Source organism: Onychomys torridus, chromosome 14, assembly GCF_903995425.1.
Source record: "Onychomys torridus chromosome 14, mOncTor1.1, whole genome shotgun sequence".
NCBI lineage: Eukaryota > Metazoa > Chordata > Mammalia > Rodentia > Cricetidae > Onychomys > Onychomys torridus.
The window spans coordinates 78,187,366-78,211,551 of NC_050456.1; the positions used below are offsets into that span (position 1 = coordinate 78,187,366).

The 24,186-nt window shown below is 42.3% G+C and overlaps 1 protein-coding gene across 5 annotated transcripts in view; it reads left to right on the forward strand.

Moving 5' to 3' along the window:
* The window catches only part of Tecpr2 (tectonin beta-propeller repeat containing 2), a 104,135-nt gene that overhangs the window by 8,196 nt on the left and 71,753 nt on the right, over positions 1–24,186 (forward strand). For 3 of the 5 annotated variants that reach the window (XM_036205461.1, XM_036205460.1, XM_036205465.1), the window contains exon 2: positions 2,015–2,295. In XM_036205461.1, coding sequence (XP_036061354.1) covers positions 2,077–2,295 — 219 coding nt within the window. In that variant the 5' untranslated portion in view covers positions 2,015–2,076. Of the gene's footprint in view, positions 1–2,011; positions 2,296–24,186 lie in introns of all 5 variants that reach the window. The other 2 variants (XM_036205462.1, XM_036205463.1) reach the window with 1 other exon arrangement.

Below are 24,186 nucleotides of genomic sequence, written 5' to 3' on the forward strand. Positions count from 1 at the left end.
ATAGTTATCAGAAAGGAGAGACCCTCAGTTGAGAAAATGCCTCCATAAATAGTGGGCTGTGGGGCATTTTCTTAATTAGTGATTGATGGTGCCACCCCTGGGCTGGTGGTCCTGGGTTCTATAAGAAAGCAGGCTGAGCAAGCTATGAGGAGCAAGCAAGCAGCACCCCTCTATGGCCTCTGCATGAGCTCCAGCCTCCAGGTTACTGTCCTAACTTCCTGCATCGATGAGTAGCAGTATGGACCTGTAAGCCAAATCCTTTCCTCTCCAGTTTGCTTTTGGTCATGGTGTTTCATTACAGCGATAGTAACCCTAGCTAGGGCAGAACCTGAAGATGTAAACTGTACTTTCAGGTTGAATCAGGCAGACTGACAGTGTGTACCTGTTGCTTATATCAGAGCGATGTCTAAGGGCTGTGGACTAAGGGGAAAGTCTGAGATTCAAAGCTCAGCTCTGTGGTCTCGACTAAGTCTCACTTCAGAACTTCAGAACTTCAGAACTTCACAACTGAAAGTGGGGAAGAGGCCACTTACGTGCTCGGGCAGGGTAAGGCTTAAAACAAGTGAGTAAACTTTGTTAAACAAGGTGCTGGTGAGTGTAGAGTATCTTGATTTTTGTGCATGGAGGAGCATATAGGAGCTGCAGGGTGAATGGGTTCCAAACACTGAGATGGCTCCTGGCTATAGGAACCTGCTTTTTCACCAGACGGGGGTGGTGGTGGTGGTGGTGGTGGTGGTGGTGGTGGTGGTGGTGGTGGTGGTGGTGTAGGTGTAGGGGAGGCCTATTTCTCAAGAGTGGGCTTATTGTTCTAATATAAGCTTTCTCCTGTGTCTTGCTCAGACAGGTGGTGTTCATTGCTGCATGTTTTCAGTGGTATCTTCTCCAGACTTTTTTTGGGGGGAAGGAGGTGTTGAAACAGAGCTAGAGTTAATTAAGTTGGAGATGGTTTTGTTTTTGAGAGTGTTTTTGCTGTAGCTCATGCTAGCCTGAAACTCACTGTGTAGCTCAGGCTAAATTTGAACTTACAGCAATATTCTTGCTGCTGCCTCCTGAGTGCTGGGATTACAAGCATTCTTCTGCCTATTTAAGAAGAATAAAAATGAATTTAGGCATGACCATTGGGACCATTTAGGCGAGAAGGGGCTGGTGCTTAGGAAAAGGACAGTAGAGTTTTCTCAAGAGAGCTGCCTCCTGGCTCACTTTAGTTCACACTAATCCTGAATTTCTCATGGAAGCCCATTTAGTTCCTGTAGTTTTGTGTCTCTTTGTTGTTGCATTTGCCTTTCTGGCTAGTTCACAAACTCCTTGAAAAGAATTAGGCTTTATACTCTTCTGTCCACCACACTGTTGACTATAGTGTTGGTACTAGTCCTAACTGAAGTGCATTTGGGACTCAAATGCTGAAGGTATCTTGCTCCCCCATTTACTTTTCTTGTTTAAGCTCCAGCTAGAATTCCTTTTGTCAAGATTTCTGTTCATCTTTCATTATTATATTATTATTTCATGTGTATGGGTTTTGCCTGCGTATTAGTCTGTAGCACATGTATGCTTTGCCTACAGAGGCCAAAAGAGAGCTTCAGTCCCCCGGAACTGGAGTCACGTGATTGTGAGCCATGATAAGGGTACTGGGAATTGAACCCAGGTCCTCTAGAAGAATAGTCAGTGCTCTTAACCACTGAGCCATCTTTATCACCCCAGTTTATTTTTATTTTAAATAATGTGTATGTGCCTGTGTCTGTATGGGGGTATGTGCATGTGAGTGCAATATGAGTGGTGGCCAGAAGAGGGCATGGGATCCTGTGGAGCTGGAGTTACAGATGGTTGTGGACTGTCTGACATGGGTACTGGGAACCAAACATTATATGCTTTGAACCATTAGGCCATCTTTGCAACCCCCATCCCCAGCCATGATTCTTATCTGTTGAAAATGGCATGTTCCCACTATTAAACATTACTGCTTTTTGGTATTACTAGGCATTGAAAGAGTTATAATACTGTATTCTGTGGCCAGCAGGTTTCCCTAGATGATGAATAAACAGTCCTTCTGCCTGAAGAACATCTGTGGAAACCTTGACCATGGCATCGATATCAGAACCTGTAACATTCCGAGAATTCTGCCCTTTGTACTATCTCCTCAATGCCATTCCCACAAAGATCCAGAGGGGCTTTCGCTCTATTCTGGTCTACCTCACAGCCCTGGATGCTAACGGAGACTACATTGCAGTGGGCAGCAGCATTGGCATGCTCTACCTGTACTGCCGGCACCTCAACCAGATGAAGAAGTACAACTTTGAAGTAAGTCTTGCTTTTCTTTACATCTGAGTGTGTACCAGCCATAGCTGCTGTTTCTCTACTGGTGTTGTAACTGTACAGCATGGCGCACTCTACCTTTGACTTGCTAGACTCTGGCTTCATACCTCACTCAAACAATACTCGATCATCATTTCCAGCTGAGTAGTGTATAACTAAATATTGGTGCTTTTCTTCCTCATCTCTGTCTCTAAAAATCTTCCATCAATAAAAAGAACATTTAAATGTTTACCAATTATACTGGTTGGTGGTGGCACATGCCTTTAATCCCAGCTCTCAGGAGTTAGAGGCCAGCCTGATCTATAGAGCTAGTTCTAGGACAGCCAGGGCTGCACAAAGAAACCCTGTAGTGCGATCCTAATTAGTCTTAATAATAAAAACTCAACAGAGTCAGATATCAAGGGAGAAAGCTAAAAGATCAGAGAAGCAAAGGAGCAGCCACAGTCACTTCTTATGTCTCTGAATCTGACCTAAAAGGGGCCGTACTCCTATCTCAGCCCCACCTCATCACTTCTCTCTACCCAGCCATGTCATTTCCTGTCTGAACAGACCTCCAGATCTCTATGGTTAACTAGTGGCTAGCTCTAACCTCTGATCTCCAGGCAAGCTTTATTTGTCAGACCACAAACAGAATATCACAACAAAACCCTGTCTCATAAAACAAAACAAGCAAGCAAACAAACAAAAAAAAAAACCACAAACCAAAAACTCACTATGTATTTATCCCTGGAACTCATGACCCTTACAACTTAGTCTTCAGAATGTTAAGATTTCAGGTGCTCTAAGCAATACCTGGTGAATAATAATAATAAATGACAGCACTAGCATTTGAACTTGGGCAGACTATCTCGTCTGTAGTAATAATTTTTGTTTGAGACTGGGTTTATAGCTTAGCAGTAGAGTGCTTGCCTAGCATGCGCACAGCCACTGGGTTAAGTCCTCAGTACTGAAAACAACAACAACAGAGCTGTTGTAGGGGCTAGAGAGATGGCCCAGTAGTTAAGACCTTTCGTAGAGGACCTGGGTTCAGTTTCCAGCACCCACATAATGGTGCAAACCATCCCTAATTCTAGTTCCAGGGAATCCGATGCTCTCTCCGAACTTCCAAGGGCACCAGGCACATGTGTAGTACACATATGTACATATAAGCTTATATACTTATATACATATATACTGAGGCTTGCTCAGTAATTGAGTAAAACCAAAACTTATTATAAGCCACATTCATCCTAGGGTCCCCCCTGCTATGTATACAGCCTCCATGGTTCTGTGGGTTGCAGTCTGATTGTTCTTTGCTTTATATCTAAAATCCACTTATGAGTGAGTACATACCATGTTTGTCCTGGGTTTGGGTTACCTCACTCAGGATGATTTTTTGCTAGTTCCATCCATTTGCCTGCAATTTTCATGCTGTCATTGTTTTTCTCTGCTGAGTATTACTCCATTGTGTATATGTGCCACATTTTCTTAATCCATTCTTCAGTTGAGGGGCATCTAGGTTGTTTCCAGGTTCTGGCTATTACACATAGTGCTGCTATGAACATAGCTGAGCATGTATCTTTACGGTATGGTTGAGCATTTCTCGGGTATATGCCAAGAGTATGGCTTGGTCTTGCGGTAGATGGATTCCCAATTTTCTGAGAAACTGCCATACTGATTTCCACAGTGGTTGTACAAGTTTGCACTCCCACCAACAGTGGAGGAGTGTTCCCTTTGCTCTGCATCCTCTCCAACATAGACTGTCATTAGTGGTTTTTGTTTTGTTTTTTTTTTTTCCTTCTTTTCGAGACAGGGTTTCTCTGTAGCTTTGCGCCTTTCCTGGAACTCGCTTTGGAGACCAGGCTGGCCTCGAACTCACAGAGATCCACCTGCCTCTGCCTCCTGAGTGCTGGGCTTAAAGGCGTGCGCCACCACCGCCCGGCTGTCATTAGTGTTTTTGATCATAGCCATTCTGACAGGTGTAAGGTGGTATCTCAAGAGTCATTTTGATTTGCATTTCTCTGATGATTAAGGATGTTGACCATTTCTTTAGATGTCTTTCAGCCATCTGTGATTCTTCTTTTGTGAATTCTCTGTTTAGCTCTTTAGCCCATTTTTTTAAATTGGATTGTTCAGTATTTTGATGTCTAGTTTCTTGAGTTCTTTATCTACTGTGGAGATCAGTCAGATGTGGGGTTGGTGAAGATCTTTTCCCATTCTGTAGGCTGTCTTTTTGTCTTATTGACCGTGTCTTTTTTTTTTTTTAATTATTTTTAATTTCTGAAACTTTATTATAAAAACAGTTGAAAAAAATCACACCCCAAACTTAACCAGACACAAAGACTATATAACTCAATGAACTTCTGTACAATTGGAGCAGACATTTTGAACAGAAGCCATGGAGCTTCACATTAGATTTTACACTTAACTATCAATATTTTTTTTTAATGCCAAATGCCATTTATTGAAGGAGGGAGAAGGTCTTAAATACAGGCTTACAGCACAATGGGAGAACCCTGAAGGGCAGAAGTTCACTACTACTTATAAAAGATATTTTATAATCTTGCATCTAAGCTGTTAACACCCAATATGCAGGTTACACAGACAAGGAACTTCCCTTAAGCATTCAGGAAGGTGGAACCGGGTAGGGAATTAGTATAGGGAGGATATCAAGGTCAAGGTCAGCAAGCAAGGCAACAGTTACCCAAATTGGGGGCCAGGGCCCTACAGGTTCCCCCCTCCCTTTTACTAAAAAATGAGTTTCTGACTTAGGTTGCATGGGACATCAGCAGGTCACCTTACCTGTCATGGACTAACACCTGCCCAAGCCACACAGGCGCTCTGTATTAGGTTGGTAAACACCCCCCAGGTATTACCCATTTCTGAATACTCATTATCATACATTGACCATGTCTTTTGCCCTACAAAAGCTTCTCAGTTTTAAGAGGTCCCATTTATTAATTGTTGTGCTCAGTGTCTGTGCTGTTGGTGTTATATTTAGGAAGTGATCTCTGGTGCCAATGCTTTCAAGAGTACTTCCTACTTTCTCTTCTATTAAGTTTAGTGTAACTGGATTTATGTTGAGGTCTTTGATCCACTTGGACTTGAGTTTTATGTATGGTGACAGATATGGATCTATTTGTAATCTTTTACATATTGACATCCAGTTATGCCAGCACCATTTATTGAAGATACTTTCTTTTTTCCATTTATTTCCAAAAACAAATTAAAATTTAGTTTTAAATTAAAAATAGCTAGAAAAAAGTAACCTATTTCCTTCAGGGGATGGTGGTTTGAATGACTGTATATTCACATTAAAATCAGAAGACAGGGTTGGGGATTTAGCTCAGTGGTAGAGTACTTGCCTAGCAAGTGCAAGGCCCTGGGTTCAATCCTCAGCTCAAAAAAAAAAAAAAAAAAAAAAAAAAAAAAAAAATCAGAAGACAGTAGCATATGTTCCAAAAGAACTACCCACTGAGGATGTTAGCAAACACTTCTTGTCTCAGCTACTTGAAAAGTTGTGGTAACAGAATCACTTCAGTCCCCAGGGTCAAGACCAAAGGACACAGCAAGACCTCTCTAAAACAAACAAAACCTCCAAAGATTGCCCAGCCTTGAAATATCTATTATAAGCACGCTGGAACTAAGTGTCATGGCTCACACCTGGAATCCCAGTACTTGACAGACTAGACAGGCAGAGTGCTGTGAATTTAAGACTCACCTGGGCTACTGAGTGAGACCCTTTCTCAAAAAAACCAAGGTATACCCAGATGGCAAAACCCTGTGAGCCTTGCTTTCAGGAGGCTGATGTAGCTCCTGAGGTTGTTGAATTGGAGGCCATCCAAGTCTACACAGCAAGTTCCAGGCCAGCCAGGGCTATCCAGCAAATAAATAAATAAATAGAAGAGGAGCGAAAGGAGGGGAGTGAGAAACAGTTTTCTTAGATGAAGGAAAACAGTATTGATTGTCAATACCTGCTCTGAAGTTATTGTTTAGGGAAATTCTTCAGAGGGAACACATCATCAGGAATGAATGAAATGTTTTAGTAAATTCTTAGGGAAATAAAATGGATTATTTGTTCTTTATTGAGTTAAGATATATTTGGCAGCCGAAAGCAGTGTGTGTAGATGCAGTCATGTGGAAGACAGTTACAATATGAATAGGGTGCTGCTATATGCTGCTAAGGTTCATACATCCTATTTGCAGAGGTGAACTCTGAAAAGTATATATGAGCTAGGGATGCAGCTCAGTGGTAGAGCACATGTTTAGCATTTATAAGTGCCCACTGTGTGTGCACCATGCCCCCCAGTTAAATATGCATGTATTTGTAACTTCTTGAGCAACAGTTTTAAAAAACTACATATACCAGTATTTACATTAAGTGCAAATGATTCAAATATATAGAAGACAGAAATTATCAGAGCAGATTCATAAAAAGATGAAAATGAGGCACAGAAGCATATGCCTGGTGTGTGTGTGTGTGTGTGTGTGTGTGTGTGTGTTCCCTGAAGCTCATTGGCCAGCCAGAGGTTCAGTTTCAGTGAGAGACCCTACTGAAAACAAAGATGATGACCTGGCAGTACAGGTAAAGGCACCTGCTAACTGGAACCTGAGTAGTGGAGGAAAGAACTAGTTTCCACAATTTGTCTTTGCACCTCCACTTGTATACCGCAGGATGTGCTCACTCACACACAAAAAATAAATACGTAAATGTAAAACAGTTTTTTGCACCTAACATCAACCTCTGAGGCTCTACATGCATGCACACACATATGCATGCATACCCACATGGGCAGATCTACACTAAAAGGTACATACACCGTGCATAATATAACACATACATGCCATAAACAAGCAAAAAAGGTGAAACAAATGTAGCATTAGTCAGAAACTCAATTAAAATGCAGTGATACAAGTTAAAAGTAGCAGGATAGGGCTGGGGAGATGACCTAGTTGGGGAAGTACTTGCTATACAAAGCAGGAGGATCCTGGGTCAGATCTACAGTACTATACAAAAAAGCCTCCAACTCTACCACTGAGGGGCAGAGACAGAGGGATCTGGAGGACTTGCTGGCCAGCTGGCCAGTCTAGCTGAAAAGGTGAGCTTTGGGTTAAACTGGAAATCCTGTCTTAGAAAATAAGTTAAAGAGTATGCTGGCTAGTTTCATGTCAACTTCATACAAGCTAGAGTCATTTTAAAAGAAGGAACTTCAACTAAGCAAATACATCCACTAGATTTGGCCTGTGGGTAAGCTGTCTTATTTTCTTTTTTGCCCCCTTTTGGATTTTTTGAGACAAGTGTTTTTTGTTTTTGTTTTTTGTTTGTTTGTTTGTTTGTTTTTTGTTTTTTGTTTTTTGGTTTTGTTTTGTGTGTGTGTGCAGCTCTCGCTATCCTGGAACTCACTCTGTAGACCAGGCTGGCCTGTAACTCACAGAGATCCACCTGCCTTTGCTTCACAAGTGCCCAGCATGGTGCATTTCTTTATTGATGATTGATGATGATCCCAGCTCACTGTAATAGTGCTACCTGTTGGCCAGTTGTCCTAGGTGCCATAAGAAAGTAGACTGAGGCCAGGTGGTGGTGGCACATGCCTTTAATCCCAGCACTCGGGAGGCAGAGGCAGGTGGATCTGTGAGTTCAAGGCCAGCCTGGTCTACAGAGTGAGTTCCAGGAAAGGCACAAAGCTACACAGAGAAACCCTGTCTCAAAAAAAAAAAAAAAAAAAAAAAGAAAGAAAGAAAAGAAAAGACAAAAAAGAAGAAGAAGGAGAGAAGAGAAGAGAAGAGAAGAGAAAAGAAAAAGAAAGTAGACTGAGCAAGTCATCATGAGGAGCAAGCCAGTCAGCATCATGCTCCATCGCTTCGGCTCCTGTCTCTAAGCTCCTGCCTTGTTTACCTGCCCTAGCTTCTCTTCATGATGGACTGCAATCGGGGCATGTAAGCTGAAATAAATCCTTCTCCCTCAAGTTGCTTTTGGTCATGTTTTATCATACAGCAAGACCTTGTTTTTAAAAAAGGAATGGGGAAAAAGAGGGAAGCTGGGCATGGTGATGGTGACATATGCCTATAATCCCAACATTTGGGAAGTGGAAACAGGAGGATCAGAATTCAAGGCCAGCTTTAACTACATAGTGAGTTCCCGGCTTGCTGGGCTGTATGAGACCTTGTTTCAACAATAACAACATAAGTAAAACGATACACCATGTGAACGTTAGAATAGATGTGTTAATATCAAGACTGTCTTCTAAGCAAAGAAGTTAACAGGATAAAAAGGGATGATACATAATGACATGGTTCACAAAGAAGACACAAGTGTGTCCCTAATGACAGAGATTCACTATGCATAAATGAACAAGTCAGTGTTTACAGAGACTGGAATCTCTCAGTAATAAAAGTAGGAGATAGAGAAGTGAGAATATAGAATTGAGCTCTCACTGTAAGCCAGCTTTATCTGACTGACATCTGTAGAACTGAATACACCTTTGTTTTTAAAACTCAAAAGACTTAGAGTCTTGGTCTCATTCTGTAGCCTTGGCTAGTGTAGAATTCACTATGTAGACCAGGCTGTCCTTGAACTCACAGAGATTAGCCTGCCTCTTCTTCCAAGTGTTTGGATTAGGGGGAGTACCACCATCCCACCTGCATACACATTCTTTACAAATACATGTGGGACATTCACCAAGATTGTGAGTCATAAAATGTGCCCCCACAAGTTTGTTAGACTATACTATTTTGCTTTTTCATAGAAATATAATTTATATATAAAGTGTACAACTTGATGAATACACACACTATCCCTGGTAATCACCTAGATTGGATAAAGAACATATATACAGAGGCCAAAGAGAACATCAGTCATCTTCCTCTGTCTCTCTTTGCTTTATTGCCTTGAAACAGGGCCTCTTACTGAACCAGAAACCTGCCATTTTGCATAGGCTAGCTGACCATTGAGGTCCCAGGATCCATCTGTCTCAGCACTTCAATGTTGGGCTTCAGGCACATACAGATATGCCTGCCTTTTTTAACTTGGGTGCTGAGGATTTGAACTCAGGTCTTCAAGCTTGTACAATAAGCATTCTTAGTCACTGAGTCATCTTTTCAATCCCTTGAAATAGCATCTTTTGTTTTGTTTTGTTTTCGAGACAGGGTTTCTCTGGGTAGCTCTGGCTGTCCTGGAATTTGCTATGTAGACCAGGCTGGCCTCAAACTCAAAGATCCGCCTTTCTGTGCCTCCTGAATGCTGGGATTAAAGGCATGTGCCAACACCGCTCAGCAAAATAGCAACTTTTTAAATGAAGTTATGTTCCTAAAGCAGGAAGCAGACCTTTAATGTGGTAAATATAGCTAGCATGTGCTTTTGAGATTAGTGCCTTTGGAATTCTGCCTCTAGCTCCCCACCCCCTCCAAGTTGGTGAGACGGGGCAGATGGAAACACACGAATTTCTTCCTACTTACTGCCCAAAAATATGATGATGATGGACCAGAGTTTCCAACTGAATGATTTGAAGCTAAATACATGTCTCTTTGCTTAGTCTTCAGCTTGTTGTAATTTCATGGACTTGCCTTCAGGTTCCTCCATGGTTTGATACCCAAGGAGGATTCCTAGCTTTCAGTCCCACAATGTCGCCATGCTTGTTTTCCCAGTAAATTCAGTTAGCTAGTATCTTTGGAGTCAGTATTCTCTCTCATGCCTGATACTAGAGCTCTGTAAAGCACACTGGGCAGTCTCTGCCATTGTGGAGCCACAAGTCTAAGGAAAAATCAGAAAAGTAGGAGAAGTAAGCTAAGTAAAATATCAAGCAAATGAAGCGAACCGGTCAGGGGCTAACAGGTGCCAAGAGGTGTGGTAGCAGTTAGCAGGAAGTCCACGGGACATCTAGCCGAGAGCATGACACTAAACAAAGATTTGATGAGCGTGCCCAGCATATTATGCTGATCCTCCTATGGTGGCCCATTCTAGCAGGAGGATTGGAAAGGCCCTGAGCCTGGTCATGTCCATCCTAAAGAGTCAGGGTTCAGAAAGTGATGAATAATGTTTCATTCACTTCGATCTGGTATAGTTTCTAAAGTGATGCAGAAATTTGTCTCTCCATGCAGCTAAAAGTGTGTTTTTTTGCTTTTGTTTTTTTTTTTTTGTTTTTTTTTTTGTTTGTTTGTTTTTTGAGCTGAGGATCAAACCCCAGGCCTTGCGCTTGTAGGCAAACGCTCTACCACTGAGCTAAATCCCCAACCCCTAAAAGCGTGTTTTTTAATGTCTTCCCTTGCCATTGCCTGTGAAAATAACCCCTGGATCTGCTCATTGATGTGTCGGTAGCATTGCAATATGGAGATCCCCACGTGTACTTACCATGGATTGCTTCAAGTCATTGATGACTAGGAATTTAATTTTAAAATATTTTTGATAGTATGAAATATATATTAGTTGAAAATGGTGGACCTTACCTATAAACTCCTTATTTTGGAGTCTGAGGCAGGAGGACCAATCTGTGTTTAAAGACTTTGTGAGCTACGTAATAAGTTCCAAGCCAGCCTGGCTATCTGTCTTAGCATACCCTCAGTTTGGTTTCCCTGGGACTGGAGTTACAGATGACCTGCCTTTTGGCTGCTGGGAACTGAACCCAGGTTCTCCAAAAGAGTAGCCAGTGCACTTAACATCTGACATCGTAACATTATCTCTCCATTCCAATCCTCTAGTTCAGTTTAATTCTACACTTACGCATGCATGCACATGTGAGGATTTGTTGTGGTGGTTTTTCAGAGATAATCTTATGTGGATTTACTCTGTAGTCAAGGATACCTTTTTTAAAATTATCATTATTAAGAGATTTTCTGTTCATTTTACATACCAACCACAGATTCCCCTCTCCTCCCTCCTCCCTTAAGGGTACCTTTGAACTCATGACCCTTCTTCCTTTACCTCCCAAGTGCTGGGATTACAGATTTTTGCCACCATACCTGGTTTTTGTGGTGTTGGGGATCAAACCTAGGGCTTCATGTGTGCCAAGCAAGTACTCTACCCAATTGAGCCATATCCTCGGCACCCCCCCACATTTGTTTTTCTTGGAGATTAATAAATTGTTTTTAAAATGTGGATGAAGTTGTAACAAGTAAAATAGCCAGTGTATTAGTTCAAAAAAACCAGATGGGGGACAATATCTCCTGGGAAACAAATTTACAAAACTTCAGTAGCTAAGTCGATGTGGCATTGGCACAAACAAGGGCACAGAGATGACGGGCACAGGGACAAGTAGTGAGACAGCCATAATGTATTTGGACACTGGAGTCACAAGGTGATAGGCTGAGGATCACGTATCTAAAATGTTTGAGATCAGAATTGGTTCCACTTTTTGAGTATTTGGATTTTGGACTAGTTGCATAGATTTTACTGTTTGAACATCCTCAGTGTGAAAAAATCCCCAGCATGAAGACTGTAAAACCTCTTGGACATCATGTTGGATTTGAACTGGGCAGGGGGAAGGGCAAGCTGTCCTGCAAGATGTTTTCCAAAATAAATGGCTTGTAACAATTGAATATGAACATAGAAAGAAAATGAAGCTGGATCCTGCTGCACTTCACAGGGTGATTTTGTCAGCTAATGCTAACTGGGGGGCCCAGCCTCCAGTTAGCACCAGGGTAATGAAACAAACAAACAAACAAATCTACAAATGTGGCAAGAGCTTAGGAAAAGCCCTTATCTATCTGAGGGGAAAAATAAGGAAACATAAACACTTTCTGATGGTAACTTTCTCTTTTACTTCATCTTAAGAAAGATCTTTCTCTGAAAATCTGTCTCCACACAGCTACATCTCTTTACATACAGCTGTATATCTCTCTTTACAAACATACATCTCAGAATCTTTTTCTGAAAATCTCTCTTGTTCTCTCTCCTGCCTAGCTACTCCTCATTCTCTGCTCAGCTCTCTCTGCAAATCCACACACACAGTCTAACACCACATAGCTCCTCTGCATAGCAGCAGCTCCTTCAGGTCGCAGCTCTCTTTTGCTCTCTCTCCCTCTCTCTCTCTCTCTCTCCCTCCCTCTCTCTCTCTCCCTCTCTCCCTCCCTCTCTCCCTCTCTCTTTCACACACACACACACACACACACACACACACACACACACACACACGCGCGCACGCACGCGCGCGCGCGCACACACACTTCTACATCATTCGCTCACTCTTTACTCGCTCACCTTTCTCACTTCTTCATATTCAGTACATCTGTCTTTCAGCTCTCTCTCTCTCTCTCTCTCTCTCTCTCTCTCTCTCTCTCTCTCTCTCTCTCAGCAGTTCTCTGACATTATTCCTTCTGCAGATTCAGCTACATCTCCTTTTCAGTAAACACATAGTCACTCATACACTCTGTCACTCCTTCTTCTCCTCTCACAGCCAAACTCTGGACAATTACATGTTACATGTTCAGGATCTGACCCAGTCTCATAACACATGATAAGTCACACAGTTTTTCTTAGGCTGGGAAGGTTGTACTGACCAGCCAGTGAGTAATGCTTGGCCAAGCATGTAGCCTGAGCGGTTAGAGTTCCCAAAGAGAGAATGACATTGAAATTCAGGACTTAACAATAGCAGTTAGTTGGCTGAACTTTGAGTGGTTGGGGTACATGCAGAAAGAGAATTACTACAGGGGGTTATGTTTACCAAGGTTGCTTCAATTTTGACCTTGATTCAGCAATAAACACCTGGAACTTATATTTGTATATTCTCTTCAGGGGCAGCTAGTTTGTTTTGAATTTGTTCTGAAATCTAAAATTAACTGTCTTTGTGACTGAGGATACTGTTACTTTCCTGTGTCAGTTATGAAAAATATCCTAGTATTATATCTAATAATCAGAATTCTACAGCTTAAACAACAATCATCTTCCTGACCATGCATGGCTATATGTGTTCCCAAAGATGTAAAGCACATTACCAATGGGCTGTGGAAAGAATCCCACAGCTTTTTGGAGAGGTAAGTGGTAGCACATGAAAAAGTTACAGATAGAAAACAACTGGTTTCCACAGCCAGTGACCCCGTGGACTTTGCCTAGTGGGACTCCCCAACAGAGTGTTATTCATCTGGTGGGTCAACCTGTTAAATATTAGTTGTCACCTGCTGTTTACTCCCACAGCCTCCTGCAGTCAACATTTTCTGTATTAGGGTTATGTGACAGTTAGGTGTAGAGCATTTGCCCAGCTTTCAGGAGTCACTGAGTTTAGCCACTAGCACTGACAGAGTGGGGGATTGTTTTCTGTCCCTTGACAGCTGAGGGTGATGCTGGCAGTCTAGGTGTCCCTCTTTCTGAGTCATTTGCCTCGTCCTGTTGTTTAGGTCCTCTGAGCATCAGGCCTATGCTCCCCCTCAGCCCTGCATTACTCTACTCCATTTTGAGTTACGGAAGGAGTTGCCAGAGGAGGCAGCACGGTTGTCTGAGAACTCTAACAGTTGCTCTTTGTTAGTGAAGAAAGGCAATTCTTATGAATCTTCATCTTACTTTGGCCTTCTTAACTGTCTCAGAATATTTTGCACATACCAGGTATTTAATATGCTAGCAGGTTCTGCTGAAGTTTAAGCTTTGGCTTGCCACAAGAAGCTCATAATGAAAGCTTTGTCAGACTTGACAGTTCCCATGAGCTAGCTCACAAAGAGCGCTTTCTCCTGATGTGGTTTTGTCCACATATAAAGGAAGAACAGCCTGCCATGGTGCCCAAGAAGGTGGGGGAGCCAGCCTGATGCTTTGGTGTAGGTCCAGAAAGCCAGTCCAGTCACTTTTCAAATCAAATCTTCCTTAGCAGCTTTGTTTCCTTTGGAGACAGGCTCACTCTGTTGTTCAGGCTGACCTTGAACTCATGGCAGTCCTCTTGGCTCAGTCTCCTGGGTACTGGGAGTTACCAATTTGCGCCTTCCCCAGCTTCTCAGCATTTTTTAATTACTGGATTTCTGTTTCAGGAGGTCTTATTGCTAGCCAGAGGACAGCAATATGTGGTATAGGAAGTTGGGAGTAAGGGAGGCAGGAGAGTTAACACACAATAGATTAGATCACAGGTGGCCAGAGTCATCTGAAAGAAACAGCAAGATGGCTTGATGGGTAAAGACCTATGGCCCGAGTTCAATCTGGAGGACCCACATAGTGGATGAAAAGAACCTACTCCTGCAAGTTATCCTCTTCCTATATATAGCGTGCACGGCATGTGTGCACACACAGACACACATCCCAAATAAAGAAGCAGAAGAATGTCTCCTAGGCCAGAATGAGAAAGGACTGCTTTTATACTAGAAAAGAGAATGTGACTGAAGGAAGGGAACTGTCTGCTGTGTTACTTGGGAAAACTAAACATCAGCTTGTGTAGCAGGGAGACTCAAGAGCTGTGTTCACAGATGGACAGCTCTGTTCGAGGCCTGTCCTCCAAGCAGCTCTCATGGTGGGACCCTTGTGGTCTGAGAGCATGATGAGTATTTGATCAGAAATTGATCCCTTCTTGCCAAGTATTCTACAGATACTTGCTGCTCATGTTGATAGACTGGGGCGGGGGGTAGAATATGTAGGTCACTCCTCAGGGCATTCTTGTTTGCATAACTATTTGTTCAGTATAAAATAACAAGGTGGATTTTTGGCTTAATCTTCAATCTCTCAAGTATGGTCATTAGTCAGTCTTCTAGGCTGATGAACAGCAGACACCAGAAAGATTGACTGTGTGGGTCAGTAAGGTAGAGGGCCAGCCCTTCATATGCCAAATCACCATAACAAACGATCCGCTCCAGTGCTCAAGGGTGCACACACTTTAGGAAAAACTATGATTAAAAACAAGGGAAAACTTAATCCTGGTTTAAAAGCAGGGTTTTGGTGAGATAGATATGGAGTCAGAGAGAGGTACATCAGAACTTCAGTGATGCTGATGGCAGTGTATGTCACATTTTGTGTTCACACATGAAAACAGAATTTTAACTGAGTGTGGTGGTACACGCCCTAATTCCAGCACTTGGGAGGCAGAAGCAGGTGGATCTCTGAATTTGAGGCTAGCCTGGTCTATAGAGCTAGTTCCAGGACAGCTAGGGCTACAACTGAGAAACCCTGTCTCGAAAAGAATAAGACCAGCCTGGGTAGCATAGGAAGACCAAGACAGTGACAGTGACAGCCAAGAAGAATATCATAACAAAGCACTTCGTGTTTGGCTGGCTGTCATCCAGGACAACAACTTTACATACCTGTCTTTCTACACCTGACCATGTCCTCCTGTGACCCCCATCCTTGAGCTATTTGATAGAAAAGTGTGAGAATCCAGACCTCTCTGTAGATGGGTTTGTTTGCCTCTGTTAGTGAGCTTACAGTGTTCCCAGCACAGAACCTCTTCAGATTAACTGTCTGGCTGTAGCATCTTTGAAATAGAGAGAAAAATTTAAAGCGTGATGCTGAATGGAGCAGATTGTTATTGTTACTCCTTCTCGTTTCCCTCTCCTTTATACTGGGGCCTCCTGCATGTGCTCTACCACTGAGCAAGGTCCTTCCATTTATTCATTCCAGTCAGTGCCTGGGGAAGAACTATCCCTTTTGAGTTCATTTGCCCCAGTGTGGTCTTCTAGGTTACTCCTAGTTAGGGTTAGATCCTGGGAGTTAGAACTTTTGCAGAGGATGTGCATCCCAGCTTCTCTCTGTGTCTGGCTCCGAGTTTGTTCTCCTCTGCCACAGCTTGGGGACCCAAGGCTCTGTGTGGGTGGCAGCTAACATCTGGGAAGGCAGTCAGTCACAGGGCGTCTGTGCCTTCAACACTGCTTTCTGCCCGCTTTGGCTGCATTGTCTTTATTTTTGGTGCTACAGATTTTCCTTTTTGTGAAAACTCAGCGATACATTTCATAGGTTTTCTATTTTTATTTTTATTTTATTGTTTTCCTGTCTTAGCATTTTCAAGTGTGTTTGTACTGTGTGAGGTTGAAGCGTCAAAGTCTGCTTCTGTCTGAACCGTGGTTGAGTGCTGGTAGTCTGATTCTTGGGGTAATTTGGTTCTTAGAAACCATGGCATTTATTTCTTTTCCCATGGCATTTATTAATGGCTAATTAATATTAATCCAAGCTTAGCAATAGGCTTATTAGAAAACATGTATATATATACTGCAGTGGATACTGAATGATTATTTTTATTTTGAAACCATTCAGAAAAATTACAAACTGTTTCAAATTTGTGCTGTGGCATGGCAAGATCTCTAACAAGCTATTTTGCTTCTCTATGGAGTGTGGTTTTGTAGTTACATATTCTTAGTAAAATACTCTTTCAATACCCGTTACCACGTTAAGACTTTGTATATCTAAAACATGGTATGTCACCTTTTCCCTTAGAAGCAGTGTCAGTGAATTTTTCTGGTGGCACCATCATTCTCATGTAAGGTAGGTCCAGATAATACAATTCCTTTTATTCTCTTTCCTCTTCACACCCCTAGCAAACTATCTATCAACAAGATCTTTGAATAAACTCAAAGACGGCCCAGAGCCCAGAGCTGAGGCCTAGTGGGTCCTAGAGATACTCATCCTTGCTTGTGGACCCTGACTTGATGCTAAGTGCCTTTGACAAGTTATCCAGCTTCTTGGAGCCCTCTTTTATAATAACACAGAGATGGTGATAGGTAGCTTCTCCCTTCACAGGTTGATTGCAGGTTCAGCAATGGAGGTACAATGCTTAGCAAGTTGCCTGTCACGGGAAAACATTCACTTAAAAAGGTTATGGTAGCTGGACATAGTGGCCCATGCTTATAAACCCATTACTCAGGAGGCAGAGGCAGGTGGAGCTCTGTGCGTTTGAGGCCAGCCTGGTCTACATAGTGAACATGAGTTCTAGGCTAGCCAGGACTACATAGAAAGACACTGCCTTAAAAAAATACACTGCTGAGGTAACCCAAACCCAGAAGGACAAACAAAATCACTCATAAGTGGATTCTAGATATAAAGCAAAGAACAGTCAGACTGCAACCCACAGAACCATGGAAGCTATAAACATAACATGGGGTACCCTAGGATGACTGTAACTTATAATAAGATTTGGTTTTACTCAATTACTGAGCAACCCTCAATGAAACATTTCACAATTAAGATAAGAATTTATACTGTATCAAGCTGGTATTAGAAAAATAAATAAATTAATTAATTTAAAAAAAATAAAAAATAAAAATTAAAACAAAATAAAAAAAAATACACTGCTATCACTGGCTGATCTTGCAGAGGACCCAGGTTTGGTTCTTAGTACTCACATGGCAGCTCACAACCATCTACAATTCCAGTTCCAGGGGATCCAAGGCCACCTTCTGAACTCCAAAAGTACCAAGCACACAGGTGATATGAAGACATATGTGCAGGCATAACACTCATGTATATAAAATAAAATAATAAAGGAAAAAAGCTATAAAAATTACACTGCTATCATGTTGCTATCAGCATCCCAAGAAGATGATGTTTGTCTTCATTATGGCTTTACTGCCTTGGGCCCATTTCATTAACTGTGGTTTGCTCGACTTGACTCTTTGCTAACTTTGGCCTGAACTATTGCAGCAAGCTCAAGCTGGTCTTCCTGCCTAGCCCCACTCCCGTGTTCCTCCTGCCTGCTTCTAATCATGCTTAAGAAAGACCTGACTTGGGCTGAAGAGATGGCTCAGAGGTTAAGAGCACTGACTGCTCTTCCAGAGGTCCTGAGTTCAAGTCCCAGCAACCACATGGTGGCTCACAACCATCTGTAATGAGATCTGGCGCCCTCTTCTGTATACATAACATATAAATAAGTCTTTAAAAAAATAAAAACAAGAAAGAAAAGAAAGAAAGAAAGACCTGACTGATAACACTAGCAAGCTCAAGAATTTTCAAAGGATCCCTCTGTTCCTTATTGCCTAAGATCTGGATTTGTTAACCTGTATCACCATCTGGCATTGGATTTATTTATAGCCCATGAAAATATCCTGAAAGCTGTAAAGTGCTGTATGAAAATGAGCTGTCAGTACCACCCCCAGTTGCTGTAGGCAGCTTTTTCGTGTGCATGTCTCATAGCTAGTCTATAAGAGAACCAGGAATATAAGCTACTTTGGTGAACCATAGATTCACTTGGTACCTAGAATATGGAGAGTATTCTCATATATTTGGCAGGATGATGACTGTAGAAATTACTACATCAGAAATTAAGGGAGTTTGCCAAAAGGAGAAACAGTTGTGTGGTTCCTGTGAATAAATGATCTCAAAATAAAAGATGATCTCACAAAAGATTTGAAGCTTGAATATTTTTGTGTTGTGCCATGATTTTAATAAACTCACATGAAGATTGAGTCAGTGTTAGTTAATAGTATTATTGATCTAAGAACCAAACATGCCAGGAATCAGTTTATAAATCCTTTTCAGGTATATTGTTTAATTAACTGGGCAAGCCTGGGAGAGCCAGGGCAAGCATCACCTCTCAGTGGCTCTGTGCTTGTCCACACAGACATCAAGTTGGTCTTGGCTCTGGGGTGGGCTCTTCTGACTTCAGACTTCCCTCCCCTCTCCTCCCCTTCCCTTTTCTTCCAGTACAGGTCTGTCCGTGTAGCCTTGCCTGTTCTGGAACTTGCTTTGTAGACCAGGCTGGCCTTGAACTCACAGAATGCCTTCAGAGTGCTGAGATCAAAGGTGTGCACCACCACCCAAACAAACTTTTCTTTTTGTATTTATTTTTATTGTTGGGAATAACCTTTTGTCAGGGCTCCTTTCTTCATCGTGTTCTGTCTCCCTTGGTTTTTGAGACAGGGTCTCTCTATACAGCCTTGGCTGTCCTGGAACTCACTATGTAGACCAGGCTGGCCTCTAACTTAGAGAGACAGCCCCTGTCTCTACCTCCAAATGCTGAAATTAAAGTCATGTACTATTACTACTCCTGACCTTTAGTTCTCTCTCAATAAGGGCCCAATTTATTCATGATTAATCAGCATTTCTTTAAATTTTTGTTATTTTGAAGATTAAAGATTTAGAATGGAAAAGGAGGTTTCTGGGAAGACAGTGGATGTTAGGAAACCACTAGGCATAATTTCCTATCCTAGCTTGAAGTTCTTTGTGCAGAATCTATCTAATGAAATTGATTTGGGGGCTGGAGAGATGGCTCAAAGGTTAAGAGCACTGGCTGCTTTTCTAGAGGTCCCAGGTTCAGTTCCCACATGGCAGCTCACAACTGTGTGTAACACCAGTTCTAGGGGATCCGCCACCCTCAGGCATGCAGGCAAAATGCTAACGTACATAATATAAAAATAAATAAATATTTTTTAAAAAAGAAAATAAATTGATTTGGAGCTCAAGTCTGTTAGCTTGTGGCTTCCAGAGATAGCTTGCCGGTAAAATATGGTAGGTAGATTTGGTCACTTTTAGTCTTTAACACAATAGTAGACACTTACGTTTCACCCTCCACCCTGTGGAAAGCAGTTTTTGTTCCTGGAACACCTTATGTTTCAGGATCCAGAGTGGTTCAAAAGTACTCTGTCCTCCACATATTTTGAGGTAGGTTCTTACTGCTGATAGCTGCTTCTGATCACAGATGTGTCAGGAAGGTAGGTGACCATTTAGAACTCCCCCTTACTGTTGTGGGGCCCTCCCTCTCCAGCTGAAGTGACGTCCATGGTATTGGAAGAACGGCTCCATGTTTAAGAGTATGTACTGCTCTTGCAGAGGACCCAGGTCTGGTTCTCAGTACCACATCAGAGAGCTCAGAACCACCTGTAACTCCAGCTTCTGGGCATCCAAAACCCTCTTCTGGCCTTCAGAAGCACCTGCATTCACATGCACGTACCCTCACAGACATATACATAACATTTTAAAGTAAAATAAAATTTTATTTATTTTATTTTATTATTTTTTGTTTGTTTGTTTTTGTTTTTTGAGACAGGGTTTCTCTGTGTAGCTTTGCGCCTTTCCTGGAACTCTCTCCGTAGACCAGGCTGGCCTCAAATTCACAGAGATCTGCCTGGCTCTGCCTTCCGAGTGCTGGGATTAAAGGCATGCGCCACCACTGCCCGGCTCTTTTTTTATTTTTTGAAAATATATTTCTTTTCAGAAAATATTCAAATCATAGTTTCTCCTCCCTCATCTCTTCCTACATCCTTCTCACTTTCCTACCCATCTGTCTTAGAGTTCCTATTGCTGTGAAGAGACACTATGACCACGGCAACTCTTATAAAGGAAAGCATTTAATTGGGGTGGCTCACTTACAGTTTCAGAGGTTTAGTCCATTATCACCATGGTGGGGAGCATGGCAGCATGCAGGCAGGTGTAGTGCTAGAGAAGTGACTTAGAGTTCACATCTTGCAGGCAAGAGGAAGTTGACTGTGACACAGGGAGGAGCTTGAGCATAGGAGACCTAAAAGCTCACCCCCACAGTGACACACTTCCTCCAACAAGGCCACACCCACTCCAATAAAGCCACACCTCCTAATAGTGCCACTCCCTTTGGGGACCATTATCTTTCAAACCACTACATCCCACTCCCTTGTCTCCAAAGTCTTGTAGCCATACCATAATGCAAAAGTGCATTCAGTCCAACTCCAAAAGTCCCCATAAAAGTCTCAAACTTATTTAAAAGTCTAAAGTTCAAAGTCTCTTCTGAGATTCATGCAGTCTCTTAACTGTAATCCCCTATAAAATAAAAATAAAAAAACATCACATACTTCCAACATAAAATGGTACAGATATACATTACCATTCCAAAATATAAGGAAGAGAGTATAGTGGGGAGAAAAAAAAAGTATAGTGAAATACTGGACCAAAGCAAGACTGAAACCAGCTGGGCAAACTCCAGCACCTCCATGTCTGTTATCAAAACACACACTAGTCAGATCTCCAATTCTGGTCAGCTTTGTTAACTGCAAAAATGCAACACACTTCTTTCTCTTGTGCTGGTTCCACTCCCTGGGATCTCCAAAGCAGGCCAGGCTTTAGCTTCATAGCTTCATGCAGTGGCCTCTCTAAGCCTCCATTCATGGTCCACCCCTGTGTGGACACACCCCTGGCCTCAGCAGCTTTCCTTAATCTCAGCAGCAAATTCCATAACCTGTTTCTTCTATCCTTAACTCTAAAGCCAGAACCATGTGGCTGAAGCTGTTGTATTTTGAAAATGGCTTGAAGCAGTCACTGCAAGTGGGAGCTGAAGAGAGAGATATACCATGCAGACCACATTCACATAGAGTTTTATTGGTTGGGGGAGAGAAAGGAGCTAAGGAGAGAAGAGGAAGAAGAAAAGAAGAGAAAAAGATATGAGAAAGAGGGTGGACCCCGCCTTTTTATGAGTGGACATAGCACATGCACAGAGACCACGATGAGCATATGACATTATCAGGATCCTGAGTGAGCTAAGGTATTGCCTGCATATTGGCCAGGTCCCCAAGGGGTGAGTCTGAATGCTAACAGAAGCTACCAAGTCCTGCTGCTTACTGGAGATGGAACTTGGCCCCCTAGTTCAATTATATCTTCACTAACTTTCTGTCTTTCACTGCCTAAGCTTGGCTGTCCCGAAACTGAATCTCTGGACCAGGCTGGTCTCAAACTCAAAGGTCTGCCAACCTTTGCCTTTCTAGTAGTGCTGGGATTAAAGGTGTGCACCACCACACCCAGCTCTAAGCTTTTCTTTAGTTCCTTTTCATAGGTTGGAAATTTAGCTGCGTGGGATCTTGCCCTGAGGTTACCTTTATTCCGTTTATCTCCTTGAACACAGGACTTTTCTCCATTCCACTTCCCAGTGTTCTTTTTCTCCTTAAAATTTACATTTTGTAGCCGGTAGTGGTGGTGCAGGCCTTTAATCCCAGCACTGAGAAGCAAGGCAGGCGGATCTCTGTGAATTCGAGGCCAGCCTGGGCTACAGAGTGAATTCCAGGACAGGTTCCAAAGCTACACAGAGAAACCCTGTCTCAAAAAACCAGAAAAAAAAAAAAAAAGTAACATGAACATTACTTTGAAAACAAAGCCTGACGGAGATACCAGATAAAACCATACAGCATCATTCCTTGTGAACATCAGTACGGTTACATCTACAGAAATCCTCAAAAAATGCTAGCAAACTGAATTCAGCAGCAGGTTCAAAGAATGATATACCATGATCAAAGTTAAATTGATTCCTAGAATGTAAGGATAGTTCAATGTATGAAGATCACTGTGTGGACTGGGATGTGGCTCATTTGGTTAGAGTGCTTGCCTAACATGTAGGAAGCTCCTGGTTCATCTCCAGCATCACTTCAAACCAGGCATAGAGATAGTCCTGTAATCCTGCCACTGGAGGTAGAAGTAGGAGGACCAAGAAGTTCAGAGTTAGCCAGGCAGTGATGCACGCCTTTAATCCCTCAGGAGGCAGGGGCAAGCAGACCTCTGAGTTCGAGGCCAGCCTGGGTTACAGATCGAGTCCCAGGACAGCTGAGACTGTTACACCAAGAAAACCTGTCTCAAAAAAAAAAAAAAAAAAATTCAAAATCATCCAAGTTTGAAGCTACCCTAGACTGCATGTGATTATCTCAGAAAAATTACAAATAAATAAGGTGGTTCATGTTGTGCAATTATAGGCATGCACTGTCATACCTGTCTTGAAAGCAGGAGTTCAAGAGATGTTTGTACAGTCTGCATAGCATTATTTACAATGTCTAAAGTGAGAAATAACTCAAGTATTCATTAAAAGACTAGTGGATATGGAGATCACCAGGATAGCTGGGTGTGGAGGTAGAGACAGGTGCATCTCCACAAGTTCAAGGCCAGCATGGTCCACATAGTGAGACCCTGCCTGCAAAAAAGAAAAGAGATAGACAGGGTAATGGACTATACCTGTGGCTTGAAAGTGGCCAGAAGGATATCTAGAGGGAAAGGGGAGGGGAGTGAACAAGAACATAGTATAATGATATGTGTGTGAGAATATGTTGTAAGGAAATCCTTGGCTTTGTGTACTGACTTTAAAAAGTCATATTAAAAAAGAATAGGAGTAGCCAGGTGATGGTGGTGCACGCCCTAGTCCCAGCACTTGGGAGGCAGAGGCAGGTGGAACTCAGTGAGTTCAAGGCCAGCCTGGTCTACAAAGTGAGTTCCAGGACAGCAGCAAAGACTAAACAGAAAAACTCTGTCTTGTGGGGGAAAAAAAAGACAAAAAACAGGAGTGGATAAAGCCAGGCATGGTGACAAATGAGCAATAATTCCAGCATGTGGGAATCGGAAGGGGGAGAAGAGTTGGGTTGTTCACAGTCATCCAAGGTAGTATAAAGACACCCTGTCTCAAAACAGAAACATCCATGACAATAAAAGATTAATTTTAAATCAATTAAAAACTGTGTATGACTATATAAAGGGATGGAGCGAGGGAAATTCTAATGGATGCCGCAGCATGCTTCATGGACCTTGTGGACATGGTGCTAGGTAATACGGCAGTTGGAAAAAGACAGACAATAAGGCGTTAGAGTCCTAGAGGTCTAAAAGAGAATGGAGTTGCCAGGCGCTGGGTGGGAAAATGGGCTTATTGGTTTTTTGTTTTGTTTTTTTATTTTTGTTTTTGTTTTTCAAGATGAGGTTTCTCTGTGAAACAGTCCTAGCTGCGCTGGAACTCTCTCTGTGCACCAGGCTGCCCTTGAACTCAGACATCTGCCAGTCTCTGCCTCCCCAGTGCTGGGATTAAAGTGTGCACCACCACCACCAAATGGGGCTTATTATTTGATGAGTGTAAAGTTCCCACTTGACAACATGAAAATAATTCTGGGAATGGAGGATAATAGTGGATGACTATACACTATAGATACACTGTGTACCGAAATGTATTCAAAATGGTAATTTGGGATTCTATATATTGTTATAATAATAATAAAGGCAGAGATCCTAGAAAAATTTCTTTCTGACTTGTACACATTTCCAGTCAGAAATTTATATGCTGCAGCCTAGGACCTACTTTCATG